The sequence below is a fragment of the Silurus aristotelis genome (genome assembly GCF_946808225.1).
Source record: "Silurus aristotelis genome assembly, chromosome: 25".
NCBI classification, from domain to species: domain Eukaryota; kingdom Metazoa; phylum Chordata; class Actinopteri; order Siluriformes; family Siluridae; genus Silurus; species Silurus aristotelis.
The window spans coordinates 2,913,769-2,933,458 of record NC_139598.1 but is presented as its reverse complement, the minus strand read 5'-3'; the positions used below and the strand labels follow the sequence as shown (position 1 = coordinate 2,933,458).

Here is a 19,690-nt window from a genome sequence, read left to right as displayed (position 1 = left end):
TTCTAGTCGATCTCTAGCTGTGCATATTCACCTTTCAAACCAAACCATAACATTGTAGTCAGCCTTCCTGCTATCTAATCCCCACCCTTCCTCGTCTTCCAGCCCATCCGGTCCTGCAGTGTCCCAACCCTTTTGTGGACATGATCAATAAAACTGCCTTTGTATCTGAATGACCATGGCTCTGCACTGATAACCAGCAATAAGCACAAAAAAAGACAAATACTTGGCTCTTGGCCATTGCTAGAGTTTATTTCACAGCCAGGCTCTCGGTTAAACCTTCACATCAGTTGTTTGCTTCTTGTTCTGTAATCCACCACCACACCAGGGCATAGAAGAATATAGATGGACCTCAAGAAATACAAATGAAGAAGACAAGACAGCATAATGTCTTCCTATCAGCTAATCTTGCATGTTTGCTTGTCGCAATGGTTAATATGTAACGCAAGTTCGATATGGCTGCCTTGCTGCCTGACGGCCTCAATCTGTGTGTGCCAAGTGGACATGATTAAGGAGCTCGTACTCCATGACTGCTTTCATCCACTCCCCAGCACAACCCCACAACCCCCCCACCACCACCACTACCACCACTACACATACACACAAATACAACACACACATACACATCCACCCCCTGCCCCTTCTCAGCTCTCCTCTTCCCTTGAGTCTATTTACTCTTGCTTTATTCAATCAGTAACTGCTTATGAGTCAGCACCTCTCGGCTCCTCTGGCACCGCTGGTGCTAAATCACTAAAATCCCATGTTACACAATCGGTACAATCTGCTTCTTGGAATCATAATTGCACTACAATAATATATAATGAATAAAACATCTGTTGGGGTGCTGAGACAGGAAACGAATCAGCAATGGTGTGATGTGTTGCAGCGTCACTGTTATCAACTCAAAGTAGATTCTTTTCCATTAATATGTATTCAATTATTCCCAATAGTCTATTCTCTTTATTTCATAGCTTTTCTCTCGGGCTCGCTGCTTCAAGTAGTGTCTGTTTATGAACGATTTGTTTATTTTGAACGAGTCTTTAATGTGACTCAGAAGAACGAGGAATTGTCATTTTCTATTGGACGCGCATGACCAAAGCAAAATCTCTGTAGATTATGTAAAGGAAACAGAATTAGGTAGTAACCTCGCAGCTCTTCTAGTCAGAGTCAGTCATGATTTACAAGTGACTCCCATGATGCAGTACATTACACAGGAAACAGAATTGAGTAGTTCATCTCATGAATCCTGTGGTCCGAGTTGTTCATTCTTTTGTCACATGACTCCCATAGATGCTATGAAGGTGATAAAAGGATTAAAGAAACGAAATGAACTAAATGACTGAAAATAAAATGTGAAATCACTAGAATCACTAGAACAGTGCAGCTGTACATGCTGCTTGAATGTTGTTGCTTTCACCAATCAGATTTCGAGTTGACAGCACTTGGGCTATCTAGCAGGCATCCAACGTCTGCATTTTTACGTCCCTTGATTGGATGGTCAGGGCGCACTAGTCAGTGCTCACAAACCGCATCTGTAGCAATCTCATATACGTTTATGTGGATTTAATAGATGTTGTTTCATTTCACAATGTCTGACAGAGGAGAAGATACTGGTCACAGATTACTTACAGATGACTTACAAAGCTATTTTCAAGATCAACTTTTCAAAGAAAGCTGGACATTTTGAGGAAAGGACAGCCAAAACAGTTGAAAACAGTTGTTAAGCTTTTTTATGGACCAATGATGCTTTTGTGTTTCCTGTAGCATTTGCACAAAAAACCACAAAATTTGCCTTCATTTCAAATCCCCAGGAAACCCGTAATGCAAAAATTCTTTTTTGAGGTTAATATTGATGCTTTTGCTAGAGATGATGTATGCGGGCGGTGCAGCTGTGGCTGCAGTGAAAGGAGACTTGGATTGTGTTCATTGGTTTTCTTGCTTCAGTGATGACATTCATTCTTGCTGTATGAGACTCTTGTCTGTGATGCAGCGCTCTGTTATATTGTATTTCTCTATATTATTGGTGGCTTTTATAGCCGGGGCTATTTTTCTATGGATTACAATTAGCAAATGACACTTTATACATTTTAAACCATTTATATTTGCATTTAATGTCCTCACCAGTGTTTCTTTAATTTCTTTAAAAATTAATATGACAACCAAAACCCAGCTTGGCAGAGGAACTGGGTAGTGCAAAGTCCAGAAGCCTTGTATATGGTGGAAAACGTACTGACAGTTAGAAGACTTTACCACATCAACAATTTTGTGTATGTTTTAAATTATTGGTCTTAAAGAATATAGTACTTTGCTCACTGGTATTTACAATAGAAATTATAATTTATTGCTAATATATAAGCCAAAATTGTTTTAATAACAATCAACACCTTCCCTCCAATCCGATTTGAGATTTCAGGAGCGCTGTGGTATAAGACTAGTTTGAGCCATTTCTTTCAGATTTTGGCCTCACCGAATTAACACTGACACTTATTACGGTTACGACACCATGACGGTTATACAAGAGGTACATGTTGAGGTAGCAGTTCACATATAAACCAAACAGAACTATATAATAAGATTCCAAATACAATTCATGGTTTTTTTTTCACAAATTGCATAGGATTTCAGAGGATGATTTGGTGCACATTCTGCATGAAAGGGTCAAGAAATGTGGTATTCAAGGGGCCTGGGCTGGTGTAGGAAAAGAATCTTTTTTGAGATATTGTAGTAACTCTGTTTCTACATAAATGATTTGTTTTTTTTAGACTCGCATCATAATAGCATGTTACACTTATACCACAAAAATACCTTACAGTTACTTTTAACTAATTCACTGGGAATTTACTGTAATGCTCAGATGTAAGATTTTTTTTTATTATTTATTTCAACATTTTATTTTTATTTTATTTTTAAGAGTTTTATTGCCAGGGTGTAACTGTTATATTTTTGCATTTTGGCCATTTCTTGACAAAATGAATTCAGCTGTCATACTTCTCTTATACGTACTTATGAACATATATAAGTATATATAAGTATGTTGTATTTACATACGTACAGGCTGCTGTTTAACATGCACAAGAATTCACTTATCAATACCGGGCCAACATGTCACTCGCTGATGGATTGCTTTGGCTTTTGGCTCAGCGAGACCCGGTCACCTACATTCAACTGGTTAAATATGTGGCTGTACCTCCACCTGCATGATAGCACAGGACAGACTATCATCTGCCCTTCGTGGACAACGGATATGCGCAGCATTCGCAGAGGTTATCAGCCTGTTCCTGTAAGTTCTCACAGAATGCGCTGACCCTTTCGCCTTATCGTCTCCGTACTCACACTCAGGCCTGTGTGTCCAGCAAAGACCAACCACACAGAGACCGAGGCAGATTCATGTTAGATGTGAGAAAATGTTTTTGGTGATATCATGAGGTCAAGCACAACATAAGCAGAAGTTTTAGTACTGATACACTACAATACAGCAAATTCATAGAAGTGAAGATTGTGGGTGATGTGGATTACAGTAAATAGAAGTAAAACTGTCTGTGAGAACAAATCAGGCCTCTCTCTCTCTCTCTCTCTCTCTCTCTCTCTCTCTCTCTCTCTCTCTCTCTCTCTCTCTCTCTCTCTCTCTCGTGGCTCCTATCTCAGGAAACCCTAATTGAAGTAAATATTGGGTAAATTTACTGAGCAGGAATGAGATAACATATTTGTCAGATATCCAGTCAACCATTCAGCCACTCTGGTTACACAAAGAACGTCAACACAGCCAGAGCACTGAACAGCACACACACACACACACACACACACACACACACACACTAACAGGTCACACCTGAAGTGGCTCGTCTGCACAATAAGCACACAAATATCTTAATAAGCATCAGTCCTGGTACATTCTGTTTTCTGACCTGCTTCTCATTGTTGTTTAAAAAAAAAAAACCTTTTACAGTCAATTTCAAATGTATTGGCACCCCTGCTTTTTTTTTTTTTTTAATCTATAAGGAATATATAAAATGATCAACACCTGCAACTAGTTTTGGATTATTATTTTCAGTTCTGACTGGTCAGTTACAACAGTTACAACAGACACCAAAAGAAATGAACTTTTATAATAATTGTATTTGTTTTATTGTTAATGTTTCTATAGTTACTGTATTGGGGATTTTACTTATCAAAGAAAAGGATGGATTTGTTTGTAAAGTGAATCTTTCACACACACACAATGTTTTATTCCTTATATAATACAGTGATTTACCAACATTGTAGTAATAATTAATAAACACCAACATATATTTTACACTTACATGTTGTGGAACATCTACAGGACAAGTTTGTTAGTCCCGGAGTTACAATGGTTCAACTTGTGATTTTTCTTACGATAGCGATAAAACCAAAAGTATTTAATTTCTGCGGGTTCCATTTTTTATTTCCCACCTTGTGAGGTGCCTTACTCTCGCTAGCGGTTGACAGAGTTCAGTTGTCTCAGTGTTGGAGCATGTATTTCTTTGTGTTTTTGGGGATTCAAAGTCCAATTTTGAAACAGAGCTTATAGTTCAAAGTTTATACATTACAGTAGTTGCTCTGTTTTGCTGGAATATTTACTGTACTATACTGTCCCAACTCCTTCTCTTCATCATGGCGCAAGTTAGTGGGTGGGATATATTTATCAGGCAGCAGGTGAACATTTTGTCCTCAAAGTTGATGTGTTAGAAGCAGGAAAAATGGGTGAGCATAAGGATTTGAGCAGTCAGTATCTGCAGGGGTCAGTATCTCTCAAAAGTGGTCCAAGGAAGTAACAGTGGAGAACCGGCGACAGGGTCATGGGCCGCCAAGGCTCATTAATACACGTGTGTGTCACTTACCTGGGAAACACATGGCACCAGTATGCATTTTGTGAAGCAGGCAAGCCAGCGGATGCAGTATGATGCTTTGGGAAATGTTATACTGGGAAGCCTTGGGTCCGGCCATCCACGTGGATGTACACCCTTTTATGGAAACTGTATTCTCTGATGGCTGTGAACTCTTTCAGCAGGATAATGCACCCTGCCAGAAAGCAAAAGTATTGGTGCAGGATGGTTTGAGGAGCTAAACAACGTTTTGGGCGTTGACTTGGCCTCCAAATTCCCCAGACCTCAATCCAGTCAAGCATCTGTGGGATGTGTTGGACGAACAGGTCCGATCCATGGAGGCCCTACCTCGCGACTTAGAAGATCTGCTAACATCTTGGTGATATTCTGATAGTGATACACTATACACACGACTGGCCAAATATCCAGTGGTTGAATTCAGTCTAAAATCCAGACAAATGTAGTATGTAAAAGTGATGGCTGATTTAACTGAAATAAGGTTTTATGTTTAGCACACAGATGATGTGTTGATCTGTAGCACAAACATACAGAGCACCACCCCCGTTCACTTTATGCATATGTTGGGGTGGTTTTGCTGTAGAATGAGGGTTAATGAGGAAATGGTGGTTTGTAGAACAATTTCTGACTAACAATGCTGGGAATCAGCTTGCTGGTTATGTGATATATATGTTATGATGTAATAACATTAAGTAAATGGTAAAATAGTAAAAGAAACAAAAACTGAAAGTTTTCAAAGCAAAGTCATTTACAGAATCGCTTGAAGAGAAATTCAGCATGCCAACATTTTAAACTTGTATTTTAATAAACCAAGCCAAGTTTTGCTAGTCATGGTATTTTTATTTCTGGCTTCTATTAATAACCTCCACGCCACTGCCAAAGATGCGCCTCTGCTTCAGAGTTGGACGATTGAAAACGCTTTAGTTTACCTACACTGCTCCCTGGTGTTTATTGAACTAAACAGCTTTCCCAGGAGAGGGGAGGGAAAAAGAGACAGCTTTTTTTACACTACTTCGTTCGGCTCTTCCCATTAGGGGGCGCCACAGAGGATGATCCGTCTCCAAACCCCTCCTGTCCTCTACATCTGCCCCTTTCAAACCAACTACCTGCATGTCTTTCCTCACCAGATCCATAAACCTCCTCCTTGGTCATCAACTTTTTAAACACATATATAAAAATATTCTCTATTGCAAGAAAAGACCACATTTATGCAGATTGGGTGAATAGCAGCAGCACAGAGTCACCGACCCCCACCAACATTGAAATAATCTAACGTTTTAAAGCCTCTTCAGGGAATTTTCTCCCTAAAATAAATAAACTAATCTTCCTTGATGCCTCATCTTGCCCGTTTCCAGCTAAAACCGAGGCACAAAAGGTGCAGCGAGCCGATCAGATTACATCAAATACATAACATTTGACAGCTCAAAAAAGAGCAAAACATTAGAAGTTAAATCACCTGCACTATTTCCAAACATTCTCAATTTGTGCATTAATACTACAAGAGTTAAGTGATGAATAAAAACAGAGCCACAGACAGGTGTGTGTGTATAAAGATCTTTATTCGGTCAGCAGATTTATGCCATGAACTCGTAGGGGATGGGCTCCAGGAGTTGGGGCTCGTTGTTCTTGGTGCTGACGAAGTGGGCTGGACGAGGGGCAGCGGGCTATACAGAGGAGAAAAGTGAAGACATTTAAAAACCACACAATCAAGTAAATCAGCCTAAACATGAGCAACCTGTGAGACACTGCAGCATGTATATTAAAATTAGATTGCACATCTTATTCCGAATCCAAATGTTCTAGACCGATCTTATAATTAGAGCTTGATCGCAAAACACGCAATAAGGTGTCGTATGGACCGCGCTCTTGCCGCATACCTGGCGTTTGAGCTCCACCCAGGTGTTCTTGGCCTTGGCCTCCAGCTTCCTCTTCTCGTTCTCCTTGATGCGCTGCAGGAAGCTCTCCCTGCTCTTTGAGTGCTTCACATGCTCGATGCGCACGTTGATTCTCTTGGCCAGGATCTTGCCCCTTGCGAGAAGAAAATAAGGAGGGTCAGCGAGGAACCGATTCGCCTGCAAACTTTTCGGGGGGGAATGTACACGTGTGTCCTTATTGACAATCTGGAGTAGACACCTCAGTCTGGCCAGGGTGCATAAGGAGGACTTCTCTCCCCCACATGAATGACCACAAAGGACACGCAGAGGTCCTTATGGTAAAGTGAAGATGGGGGTAATGGAACATTAAATGTTTTTTGGGCCCCTTTTCCTCGGCTTATAGCAATGTAATAAATATAGACAAAGTTCACATGATCTGGATACCAGTCCAAGGGTAGTTGTAGTGAAGTTCTACTTACTTGACCTGCTTGTTGACGATGATGCCTACAGCGTGCTGTGTGACATTATACACGCGTCCCGTTTTGCCGTGGTAGCACTTATGAGGCATGCCTTTCTGAACGGTGCCTGTGCCCTATCAACAGCAAAGGAGCAGAGAGCAGGGTTGGAACAGACCATACAATTAAACGAAGTATTCTCAAGGTAGATTAGACCCCCAACCACCCACCTGCATTCATTCTTTTAATTTCTATATTCATTTGATAAAATGGTGATTTTGAGACACACTTGATCAATCGTCCTGAGCCGAATGCTAATCAGGGAAGTAAAATTACAGGGATGAAGCAGATATTTATGGTGTAGTTCCATCATAGACAGGTTTTGGGTGAAGCCACAGAGCACTGGTGGATTCCCTAAACTACGCATCATCAGTTTTACCTCCTCCCATCTGGCGTTCTGTACAGAACTCCTAGTCGTATCACATTTATTTATCCCCTCCGCTGAAAATTGTGGACAGCGCCGCATGCACGCGTTTCCTAAAATATGCTCCTCCGCACCAAAAGCATCTAAAAACGCCCGTGTTCCTGCACTGCGCATTGAGCGGCTCACAAGCCTGCATCACTTCCACCTGGAAAACGAGTGTTCGTCTTTGAAAGTCTGCGTTTTCACACAGTCATTGCAACTGCGTTAAATTAATCTGCGCTTTCAGACGAAGTTGTCTTGTGTGATTTGCTCGTACGCTGCAACCAAATTGCCTTCGGGAAACAAAAAGATTAACCGAACTGCAACATGCTGTTACACAAATAAGCATTATGAAGTGTCTGGTGATGGCAGTTGTAAACCAGGTGCTTTAAACAGCCTCAATTCTTTGTGAAGATTCTCAGTCTTCCTGGTGTGGTTAATCAGAACCTTCACTAATGTCAACTGGACTTCTATCTGGATGGATTGAATGGTTGATCAGCAGTAAAAGCCTAATTTTTTTTTCCTCCATTCTCACGAATCATCAGACAGAACAATCTGACGCTCGACCCAATCCCAAACTGCACTTAACGCTTCAAACCACAAGTCACTTCACTCACCTTGATATCAACAATATCACCCTTCTTGTAGATGCGCATGTAAGTGGACAGAGGAACTGGACCTGTGATAAGAAGAAGGAGATGTTACAAATACAGTCATTTTTCTCGCTCTTCTCATTCAATACTGAGATGATTTCACTCACCATGCTTGCGGAAGGGCCTGGCAAACATGTACCTGGTTCCTCTCCTCTTGCCTCTTGTGTTCGTCATGGTGCCTGATTACTAGAAGTAAACAAAAGGAACAGACATTTTATTAAAGGATACAAATTAGAACAGATCACAGGCATGTCTGTGTATTAAGACAGCAGTGTGCAAAGATGTCAATATGATCATTAGACAATTGGAGCGACCACAATAGATTATTAAAAGACTGCATTTCTATTCACGTGTCTTTGGATCGGACTTTCAATGTCTAATGCACATAAAGATATTAATAACCATCAGCATCACTAATCACTGCCTTTACCACAGTGCTAGATCAGACCAGTGCTGTACAACACGTGTGTAAATGCATCACGTGAATGTGGAAATATCCAGCAGATTAATTCGAATTAAACTCGAATTCGAATTACAGCGTTCCCTACACCCACATGTTCAGCCACGCGAACGCTCCCCGACTCCATCTTTTTTTTCATTAATTTTCACTATTCAACTGCAGCCAGACTCCGCTTTTTAAACCCAACCCTAAATAAAAATCTAGTTATTACATCCCTGAGCGGTTACAATTCTATAAACTTGAGCAAATCTCCGTTTTTATGAACAATTACGGGAGTACATCTTACCCCCGGGTGCTCGCAAGATGGCGGTTCGGGCGGAAAGAGAATTTGGGGGTCCTTCGGCTCGGCCTTCTAAAGAGGAAAATAGGCGACTCTGTTAATCGCCTGAGTAAAATTGTGTACTATAAGTGTGACGCTATGCGCCCAAAAATGGACTATAAAACTCAAATTTCGTTTGGTGTCCTTAGGAATAGCAGACAGCTAATATATGCTAGGGTCTTGTTATAAAACGTATTTCTGTCTGAAATGAACTTTTATTATTATCATTATTATTATTTCTTTATAATAATTTTCTTTTTAATACGTGTTACGTTTTCTCAATTGATAACGCGGATGTCGAAGAGCCTCCTGAAGCAAAATGGAGCCTCGTTATTTTTATTTGATTCGATTTTATTTCCAAACATGTCAAATCACACAGGTGTTCACGGAAGGTTGTGTTCGTACCCAGCGCTAAGACCCGGTGGCTTGTCCATCACGGCGGAGTTCCAAACCACACAACAGGCGCTACAGGAGTGCACTACGTGCGTAGATTGTAGAGCACTGAAGCGCCCTAAGTAGAGCACACAGACGTAATCCGGGAGGGTTTTTGAAACACCGCCGGCGGGTTAGTGCCGTGCGGCCGGTCCTGAGCGGGGGACTCGTTTTCGCCTCCGCGCGGTGATTGGGTGGAAGATGGCGCTGGCCGAATGGAAATCCTAATGACAGTTTCCAAATTTGCCTCTTATTGTACCATGGTAAGCGAATTGCTTTCTATCATGGGGCGGTTCTCTTAATTTCACGATCCTGACTCAGAAAGCTATTTGATGGTTTACGCTCCTGGGGATCCTGCGTGCAGTTGTGTGTGTGTGTGTGTGTGTGTGTGTGTGTGTGTGTGTGTGTGTGTTTCCCTGTGCGCCAAGTGGGGATGTTTCCGTAGGCCTAATAACGCACTGTTCTATTATTTCGAGGTGGAATCCGAATTTTATTAGGCGTTTTGCTGCGATTGTGTGTGTATGTGTGTGTGTGCGGGCGTGTGAGATTTACTTTTGACTCTGCAACCGCAAAGCGGAGGGCTGCGGTTTTTCTGCATCTTGTAGCTTTAGCATGAAACATTTCCCAGCCTGTAGTCACAACTGAACAGCACCTAAGCACAGCAAAATCACACACCCGATTTTTAAATCATAATATTCACGATATAGATTTTGATTATCACGTTTTAAATGCTCCGGTTTTTCCTCTTAAAGCGCACGATATCAACAAATAACCCTGAAACCTAAAGGCGGTGTTATTACTGCGGTAATATCTCTACTGATTGTGCTCAAAGTAATAATAACAGAAAATCACACAGAATATGTGATAATTGTCCTTTGTCCTCATATATATATTTGTGCTTTGATATGCGATTTTATTATAGGGATCAGATAATATTAATAATATATTTATATGTGTGTGTATATAAGATGTAGTGTAGGTGACACCACCGGAACATACACTTTGGCTTTTTTTAAGGGAGGGGGTCCGACGCCCTTATTTAAGACTTAATCTTTCCCAAAACAAAGTCAAGACAAACGGTTTAAAGGGTCTTTTAAACAGAAAAAAGTCAGTAAAATCTAACGATCAACATTAAAATGTGTTTCCACGCCCGGTTTAGAAAGGCTCGTAAATCAGAATTATTGAACACCCCTACGACGGACCGTACCATTTCGTCACTGTTGACACTTCCTCAAGCTCGACTCATGGACATGAATGCAGTGTAAAGAGTAAAGCTGTGTGTGTGTGTGTGTGTGTGTGTGTGTGTGTGTGTGTGTGTGTGTGTGTGTGTGTGTGAGAGAGAACTGGCCTGTTTGTTCTTGTCGTAACACACATCTAAGTTGTATTATAAATACTTAATAATATACATACACCATTTTTATTTATTTACACACACATATGTACAATACAGTTCCATCAAGTTCAATTTCTGGCCTTCAATAGGAAAAAGTTTGAGCACCAATTCTTTAGAGAGATGCACTATTCATACAGAATCTCACAGAAGTGAGCACACCCTCAGTGATAACAGCTGTATGACATGTAACCATGTAAAGCCACATGTTTTTGTCTGCTTCACAGAACCATACAAATATGTGTATCTTGTATAAAGATCAGTAACACCCTGAAACTGAGTAACAGTACAGTGGTCAGAGTCATACAGAGGTTTTCCAAGACGGGTCCCACTCTAAACAAGGGTCCATCAAAGAAGTCGAGTCGTCGTGCTGTGTGTCAGGTGCAGAAGCTGCTTTAAATATATCCGAGTTACATTCCTATAGTTACATAGTGCTAAAATCCGATTTCGGATTTCCGATCCGATATGTTGTATATCCGCCATGAGTCCTGATCAAACCCACGTACCAGAAAACGAGAAACGAGGGTTAGAAATGTGCAGCATCAACCAAAAAATAAGCTGAGAAAGAAGAAGTGGAAGAGCTATCAGCAGAAACTCGATTCTGTCGCTCTGCTTTTTCTTAGTGCTTTCATGTACTGTGCAGATTTTAGTGGATCTGACAGGAACCCTGCCGTGTTTTCCATCATGGTGCAGGTGAAGAAACTGCGTTCGTGCTCAGGTGCGGCTTCAGTCGGTTTCCAGGTGAAGGAAAGGACGTGAGTTTAAATCCCACGGCAGCTCAATGCCCCTGATCTGATTAGGCCACGTGATGAAACAGGACACAGTTTGATAGCAAAAATCTACAAACAGCTTTTAATTAGAATTAGTTTCATACAGTGAAGTTTTCACTTCAGCTTTATGCGTACACGATATGAGCAAAAGTTTGTGAACTCTTGACCTTAAGCTTTTTCCCATTTCACGTTCGGTCCCCGTTCTGACCACGTGTATTACCACGTCTGCGACTTCAGCAAAAAGCAAAGTGAAGTGCTCTCCAGCTGCAGAAATCTATAATTGGTATAAATGGAAGTGGTTGAAACGTTGGACTTCGGATTGAAAGGTCGTAAGTTCAAATCCCAGCACCACCCCGTGTCACTGCTGGGCCCTCGAGCAAGGACCTTAACTTAAGGACCTTAACGGGACATACCTCGATTCTAAAGTCATTATTTTTTTTTTTTATTATTAAAAAAAGAAAATATATATGAATAAAAAAAGAAAAATTTGAATGCAGTGCACTTTTTTATTCGATTGTTTAAAATGTGTAATCGATTAAATTGGCACAATTGAAATGTACTAAACACATTTTTTAGATCCCTTTTGCGGATACATATATATGTATGTTTTACATTAAATATTTAATTTACTGAAGATCTAATCTACTCAACTGCTCTACTTTAGGAAGGAGACTTTTGGAGACAAATGTCTTCCTTCCTTTCAGCCCTCATTTATTCTCTTCCTCGAAATGCAGAATTGTCGAGATCTTCCCGTTTTAAGAGAAATTCTTGAAGCTGTACATTAAAGGCAACAGAATCCATATTGTTCGACTGTCATAAAAATGCAGGAAGCGGCAGCGAGTTCACGCATTCGCAAAGCAACGCGCTACAAAACGTATTTCTGGTACGGTGCGAAACAAAGTCACTGCACAAACTCTAGTTTGATTTTTATACCCTGGCGTTGTTGTGTATGTTTTCAAGCTTAAAAAAAAAAAAAGTGACACCGCGCTCAAAGTGCGAGGCGGAGACTAAACAAACTTGCGGTTAATAGCTTGTTGAGGGAACCCCCTGTTTTTAACTCCCGAAAGCCCAGTACAGAAACGATTCGGTACGAATACGTGTGCCGTCATACTTCTAGTGGTAACCAATCAAAAGCCTGTAATTCTTGTAGGAGGTGGAGGTAGGAGATGAAGAACTGTACGAAAGAGCAGATGAAATCGGATTCTAGCATAACATCATACTGAGTCTGATTAGGGTTTTTTTTTTTTGGAGGTTGTCATGAAGTGAAGTTCTGGGCCTCCTCTTTTGCACTATCGACCGTGTGTTTTACTTTAGATTCCGAATTTCCAGTCAGTCTATTTAACGAAACCCGTCACCCTTATTCTCACGTGCTCACGTGTACAAAATGATGGTCATTTACACGTCAAAACGTTGTGAGCTTTTGCCGTTGCTTTTGTTCAAGCCGATTCTATTTGAGCCAAAGGCAGACGGAAGGGTGATTGTCCTCAAAGCTACAGTAAAGGAACTTAAGTTTGTGGACACCTGAGCAGAAGATAATGAACATCCCGTTCTACCTTTAGTCCCCATTTGCTTTTAAAATAAGTGTCGCTCTTCTGGGAAGATGTTCCACTAGATTTTGTGAAGATTTGTGAAGATTCATTCAGCCACAAGGTTGTTAGTAAAGTCAGGTACTGATGTAGGTGAGGATCTTCATTGAGCTGGTTTCAGGGATATTGTCATGCTGGAACAGGTTTGGGTCTGCTGGAAAATTCGGGTGTCCCAATACTATAAATGTATGTTTTTAGATTATATTGCTGAAAAAATCCACAAAATCGGGTGTGTTTTATGTTTTCAGGGCGCCAATGCCTCCACTTTGGAGAAAGAAATTGGCTCGGAGCAGTTCCCTGTCAATGAGCACTACTTCGGACTGGTTAACGTAAGCACACGCACCTTCGAGCTCATCCTTTTTTTTTTTTTTTTTTTTTGCCGTGTGTCTTAGTGTGTTTTTTACGTCTGTCTTGGTCCGTCGTTGTTTTCGCCCCCTGCAGTTCGGGAACACCTGCTACTGCAACTCGGTTCTACAGGCTCTGTACTTCTGCCGGCCGTTTCGGGAAAAGATCCTGGCCTACAGGAGTCAACCGCGGCGCAAGGAGAACCTGCTCACCTGCCTCGCCGACCTGTTCCACAGTATCGCCAACCAGAAGAGGAAAGTGGGCGTCATCCCACCGAAAAAGTTCATCACGCGGCTGCGCAAAGAGAACGGTGAGAGAGGGGGGGAGTCGGATCTGGGGGGGGGGGTTGTGTGTGTGTGTGTGTGTGTGTGTGTGTGTGTGTGTGTAAATAAATAAATAAATAAATAATCAGTCTGACTGTCTGAGAAACGTGTAAAGAAATTCATAAACATCACGTTCTGGGTTTCGCAGAGCTCTTTGACAACTACATGCAGCAGGATGCCCACGAGTTCCTCAACTACCTGCTGAACACTATCGCCGACCTGCTGCAGGAGGAGAAGAAGCAGGACAAGCATAACGGCAAGCTGGCCAACGGCACGCTCGACTCGCAGAAGAGTAACAGCGCTCCTCCGTCCCCCACGTGGGTGCACGAGATCTTCCAGGGCACGCTGACCAACGAGACGCGCTGCCTCACGTGCGAGACGGTAATGCGACCCGAAGAGACCATTACCGCACGACACGAAACCTGGATCTCGTCAGAATGTTGTTCTATACGACGCCCGGTTTTAACGTGTGACGTTTCCTTCTCGTTTTGTAGATAAGCAGCAAGGACGAGGATTTCTTGGATTTGTCTGTGGACGTCGAGCAGAACACGTCGATCACACACTGCCTCAGGTGTGTCTCGTGTCTCGTCCCCACCCCACATGTCTCACGTAGTCGTAATTGCGCCTGTGGTTTGATCCTGGACCTGTTTGTTTTGTCTCTCTAGAGGCTTCAGTAATACAGAAACCCTGTGTAGTGAATACAAATACTACTGTGAGGAATGCAGGAGTAAACAGGAGGCACACAAAAGGTAAACAGGACCCCCGTAACACTTTGCGCGCCTAATCCGCTTCTCAGCCGACGTGTGTTGACGGTAAACGTGTGTGTGTGTGTGTCACAGGATGAGGGTGAAAAAGCTGCCCATGATTTTAGCCCTGCACCTGAAGAGATTTAAATACATGGAGCAGCTCCAACGCTACACTAAGCTCAGCTATCGCGTGGTCTTCCCTTTGGAGCTCCGCCTCTTCAACACGTCCGGAGACGCGACCAATCCCGAGCGGCTTTACGACCTGGTCGCCGTGGTGGTGCATTGTGGGAGGTTCGGCAGAGCACGTTTTATACTGGCAAAATATCATGTTCTTTTGGAGAATGTTTGAAACGATGCGTGACGTCTCTTTCTGACAGCGGGCCCAATCGCGGACACTACATCGCCATCGTCAAGAGTCACGACTTCTGGCTTCTTTTCGACGATGACATTGTAGAGGTAATGAAACATTTCCGGTGGAACGAACCATTTCACCCGACATGCTGCACTCTTCTTCTGTTTCGCTCCTTTTTTTTAATAAACCCAAAAAAATTTACATTTTATAAAAAGACATTGAGATGCAGTTATAGATCCATCATCAGAAAATCAGATGTTTATGGAGTTCAGCAAAAACCGTTGAGAAAGCAAACCTGAGCCTCAAACGAGAACCTTCCTCCTTCTGACTGACACTGGATAGTGCCATTATAAATTATTCCTCTTTCACGGTTGTATCATGTACAATAATCAGTCCGTTCTCTGTATGGTGTGGCCTGAGCACGTTTTTTGTGCGTGTTCTAAAACGAGATTAGTCGTTTGATCTGGATGTGTTCCTGTGTGTACAATCTCGGCTACTAACATTCAAGCTGTATGGAAAAAGGGGTAAAAATGTCACATGTACATTAGAGTGCAATGAATTTTTTTCTTTGCATATCCCAGAGATGTTAGAAGGCTGGGGACACAGAGGGTTTAGGGCCTTGCTCAAGGGCCCAAGAGGTGCCAGTGGTAGTGCAGCTTGAACCCATTCCCCCACCTGACGATCAGTAACCCAGAGCCTTAGGCTACATTTACACTAATCCATTTTTCATCTGAAAAGCATAGTTTTTGATCATTTCCCAAAAGTTGCTCGTCTTGACGGAAACGTCTAAAAACACTTACGAGCAGAAACGCAAGACGCCATTTCCTCCTGCCATATATTTCAATTTTTTTTAAACTTTAAAAATGTTGCGGCAACGACAAAACGACGTGTCAGCGTTTTCTAAAGTCTTCAGGGTTTTTGTTTGTTTGTTTGTTTTTTTTTGTACGTTTCTCCACTGACGGCTACGTTGACTGAAAACGCCGTCTCGGTGTGAAAATTGTTTTCAAACAAAAACATGGTGGTTTGGACATGACCTTAACCACTGACCCACTATTGCTCTTTCACATATCCCAGGTAGTCAAGGATCTGGGGTCAGAGCACAGGGTCAGCCATGATACAGTGCACCTTGAGCAGATAGGGTTAAGGGCCTTGCTTAAGGGCCCAACAGTATTTTAATGCTGGGGCTTGAACCCCTGACCCTACAATCAGTAACCCAGAGCATTAACCACTGAACCACCACTGCCCGTGAAGACGACTTTACGGTCCCAAATGTAAATCCAATGCGTAGAAATATGTCGGCTTCAGGCAAACTGATGCAAATACAAACACAAAGGTTGGCCTGAAAAAAAAGATTCAAGTTTGGGTTTGTTACTTTATTGCATCATGCACTATATTTCCAAAAGTTTGCGGACACCTGGTCATTAATGTGTTATGTGCTTTTTTAGCATCGCATTCCATATTTAGTTTCAATTCACTCTTAATATTCCTTCTACTCATCTGGAAATGATGTGATGTGAGGAGGCCTGGCGTGCAGACAGTGTTTCAATTCATCTCAAAGCAGAAGATCTTCCACTCCAACCCATGCAAAGCAGATCTTCATGGAGTTGGTTTTGTGCACAGGGGTATTGTCATGCTGGAACAGGTTTGGGTCTCCTAGTTCAAGGGAAAATTTTATGCTACTGCATATAAAGACGCCCTCTACAGTTGTGTGCCTTTAGCTTAGCATAACAGTTTGAAAAAGAACCAGTCAGGTGTCCCAGTTCTTTTGTCCACATAGTGTAACTTTTATAAACCGTAGCTAAAATGTGGCAGAAATCATTGCTCTGTGTCATGCCTGCGTTTCGCAACCGAACCCTCAATGTTGCAGACTTTCTTTTCACGTCTGTGTTTTTCTAACAGAAAATCGACGCCCAGGCGATAGAGGAGTTCTACGGACTTACCTCGGAAATCTCCAAGAACTCCGAGTCGGGTTACATCCTGTTCTACCAATCCAGAGACTGAGAATATTCAGCACAGCGGCCCCTAATGGAACCCTGCGGAACGTGTCGGCCTGCGACTCCTATCCTTCTGCGTTCCACTGAGAACAGGCTGGATCAGATCGCTCGGACTACCCCCCCCCCCCCCCCACCATACTTCCCGCGGCCCTTGATTCCAGCATTCTCCCAACCGGCACTCCGGATGTGATGCAGTTACAGCGTTGTGTGTGCATCCCCAAAAAAATTTTTTAATCGCACTGGCTGAAATGTTTCCAATGTACTCGACTCTGTGATCCTGACAGTCCTGACATGCTGCAACCTTTATAAGCCTGAGTTTCTGACCAAAAGGCTTGTGCATGGGGGAAAACAGGGGGCGTGCCCAGAACAGAGGGGGAGGGGCTATAAACGGAACATATGGGGCTATTTGTGGGTTTATGTATTTCTACCTTGTACATAGTGGTATTTGTATAAATATTATGAAATTATAATAATATTAATTACTGATATAGGTGAAAAAAAAACGATCGAAACGTTGAAAAGATGTATAACACTATGGTGCACTTTTGATACAGTTTTGTAGGTGTTTGGCAGGTTTGTGTGAGGGTTTGCTTGAGACGGCCTGTTGTGAAATCATTTTCTGTTTTAAAGAAAAAGAAATAAAAATGTATAGCACGGGACACAGAGGAAGATACATCAGATCTATCGGATTTCCGTCGAACCAAGTGAAATCGGTTTGAAACAAAAATGACCACATTTACACCATTAGTTAATTGTTCGGTGTCGGACGTTTGCGTCTTGAGTTTTGCACCGAAGGTGGCGTGTTATCGTTGCTCACAAATAATAATAAAAATGTAATACAAAGCGCCGATCACAACATAATCAATCTGAGTATGAACAAAAGTAGCCGCCATGTTACATGCCAGGAATCGCTCTTATTATAAGTTTTCATGCATTTTACCAGACGATTGATTCTATTAGTGTCTTCTTCAGCTTGTAGAAATATATCTAGGAAAGATTTAGAGTGACAGTCGAGTGCAACAAATTTGTACACTCTTACGCCAAAGACGTCTAGACATCTGGAGTTTTTGTTGTTGTCAATTTTACGTTTGCCTGATTTTTTTTTTTTTTTTTTTAGTTTTTTGTTTGTTTGTTTTTTTAATAATCCGGTAAATTCTTGTTCGGTTTTATCAGAGCTCCGGTGCAAAACTGAAGAACTTCAAACGCGTCAAGACATTCGAACGCATCAAACCTGTCGAGGCTGATTTACTGCATTTGGAATAAAATTGTTTTAAAATGTGTAATTTTATTTTTACCGTGCCATTATTTCCAGGTGTTGCTTCAAATCTGTTATTATTGTAGCCCATGTTTAAGTAAATTTTAAGTAATTTCCATCTCCTCACTACTGACCTGCGTCCATCAAGAGTGCTGCTGTGTGTGTCTGTGTGTGTGTGTGTGTGTGTGTGTGTGTGTGTAAAATGTGACTCCAGTAAAAGTAAAATTGCTCCTTTTGAACTTTCACTTGAGTAAAAGTAGAAAAGTGTTAACCTTTAAATCTACTTAAGGATCCAAAGTACTATGATTTATTATAACTATAATGTTCCTATTATAATTTTTGTCACAAGACTGTTGCAACTGTTACTCAACACTCCAATCTAGAATATAATATAGAATGACATATGAGTCAAACACTGATTTATATCTATTACATTTATGAGCTCAAAACCTTCTCACTTCAAAAAAATTGTGCAAATGAGGCCACAGGTGTTGTTCCGAGTTCAAGTCAGGAGTTTCTTTCCATCATTTATTCCGCTCTAAAAGTTCTGCTGAAGTTGAACTGTATGTTGGTGATCAGTAGATACACAAAGCGGCGATCAAAAACGTTCAAAACAGAGCTCGCGCTCGATCCTGATTGGTGACTCGCTGATGAAAAGGATGATATTTGACTGGGAAATCAGGCAAATGGGGTACAGTCTCTCTCCCTAAATAGAAATACTTCAGTAAAACACAGATACATAAAAGAAAAAACTTACTTAATTACAACTTAATTGACTTCGTTACTCTCCATCACTGGTTCTTACTATTAATTGCTCCAATCAGCAACAAGCTGGAGAGTTGACACAAACCCTACCTTTTCTGCAACATGGGCAAACACAGAAATTGCAATGTACATTCTTCAGTTTAAAATCAGAATTTGTACCTTTGATTTCCTGAGGTGTAAAATACACAATCACTCAAAGTGTCCGAGTCATTATGGAGATAAAGTTTGGAAGGAAGTAGATTGTTTACATTTGTGGAGAGTGTATGTAGGATTTAGAAGACAATCCCAAAAGCAATTGTGGTGGGAATCCATTTACATCTGGAAGAGGAAACAGGCAGAAAGGTGAAGAGCTGCAATCAGTTGAATGGCTACAGAGGATGGAAAGAAATGCAGGATGACTGGATGACACAGATCAGCGTGCTGTTAATAGCGCTTTCTCAGAATAGATGGTAACAGGGGAGCGGTGAAATGAGCAACTTTTGAACGAAAATGCGATCTGTTTCGAGGCTTCAGCAAAGATTTTACAAATCAAATAAAAAACACCCACTCAGACCTGACGCTATGAGAACTGTTGCTAATCATATTATATGATATTGTGATTTAAAAACATTTGACATCGCATGTTTGAAACTATGGATTTTCTCCCCTG

The 19,690-nt window shown here is 41.6% G+C and overlaps 2 protein-coding genes across 3 annotated transcripts; one reads left to right on the top strand and one right to left on the bottom strand.

Annotated features, from left to right (window-relative positions):
* Window positions 1–6,399: 6,399 nt before the first annotated feature.
* Window positions 6,400–9,132, bottom strand: rpl21 (ribosomal protein L21). Its single transcript, XM_083530200.1, has 6 exons — window positions 9,051–9,132; window positions 8,412–8,490; window positions 8,269–8,330; window positions 7,213–7,325; window positions 6,737–6,887; window positions 6,400–6,523 (listed from the first exon to the last, which is right to left on the bottom strand). The coding sequence occupies exons 2-6, from the start codon at window positions 8,476–8,478 to the stop codon at window positions 6,434–6,436; spliced, it is 483 nt and encodes a 160-aa protein (XP_083386326.1). The 5' UTR covers window positions 8,479–8,490; window positions 9,051–9,132; the 3' UTR covers window positions 6,400–6,433.
* A 28-nt stretch (window positions 9,133–9,160) lies between these two features.
* Window positions 9,161–18,304, top strand: usp12a (ubiquitin specific peptidase 12a). Of its 2 annotated transcripts, none has more exons than XR_014531616.1 (9): window positions 9,161–9,778; window positions 13,510–13,590; window positions 13,703–13,916; window positions 14,078–14,310; window positions 14,424–14,500; window positions 14,595–14,678; window positions 14,769–14,966; window positions 15,053–15,959; window positions 16,245–18,304. XR_014531616.1 is itself a non-coding variant. In XM_083530195.1 (9 exons), exons 1-9 carry the CDS (start codon window positions 9,731–9,733, stop codon window positions 17,026–17,028), a joined length of 1,116 nt encoding a protein of 371 aa, XP_083386321.1. In that variant the 5' UTR covers window positions 9,161–9,730; the 3' UTR covers window positions 17,029–18,304. The 2 variants fall into 2 exon arrangements, 1 of the variants encoding a protein (XP_083386321.1); XM_083530195.1 differs by having other exon boundaries at window positions 15,053–15,131; window positions 16,927–18,304.
* The last annotated feature ends 1,386 nt before the right edge of the window (window positions 18,305–19,690 follow it).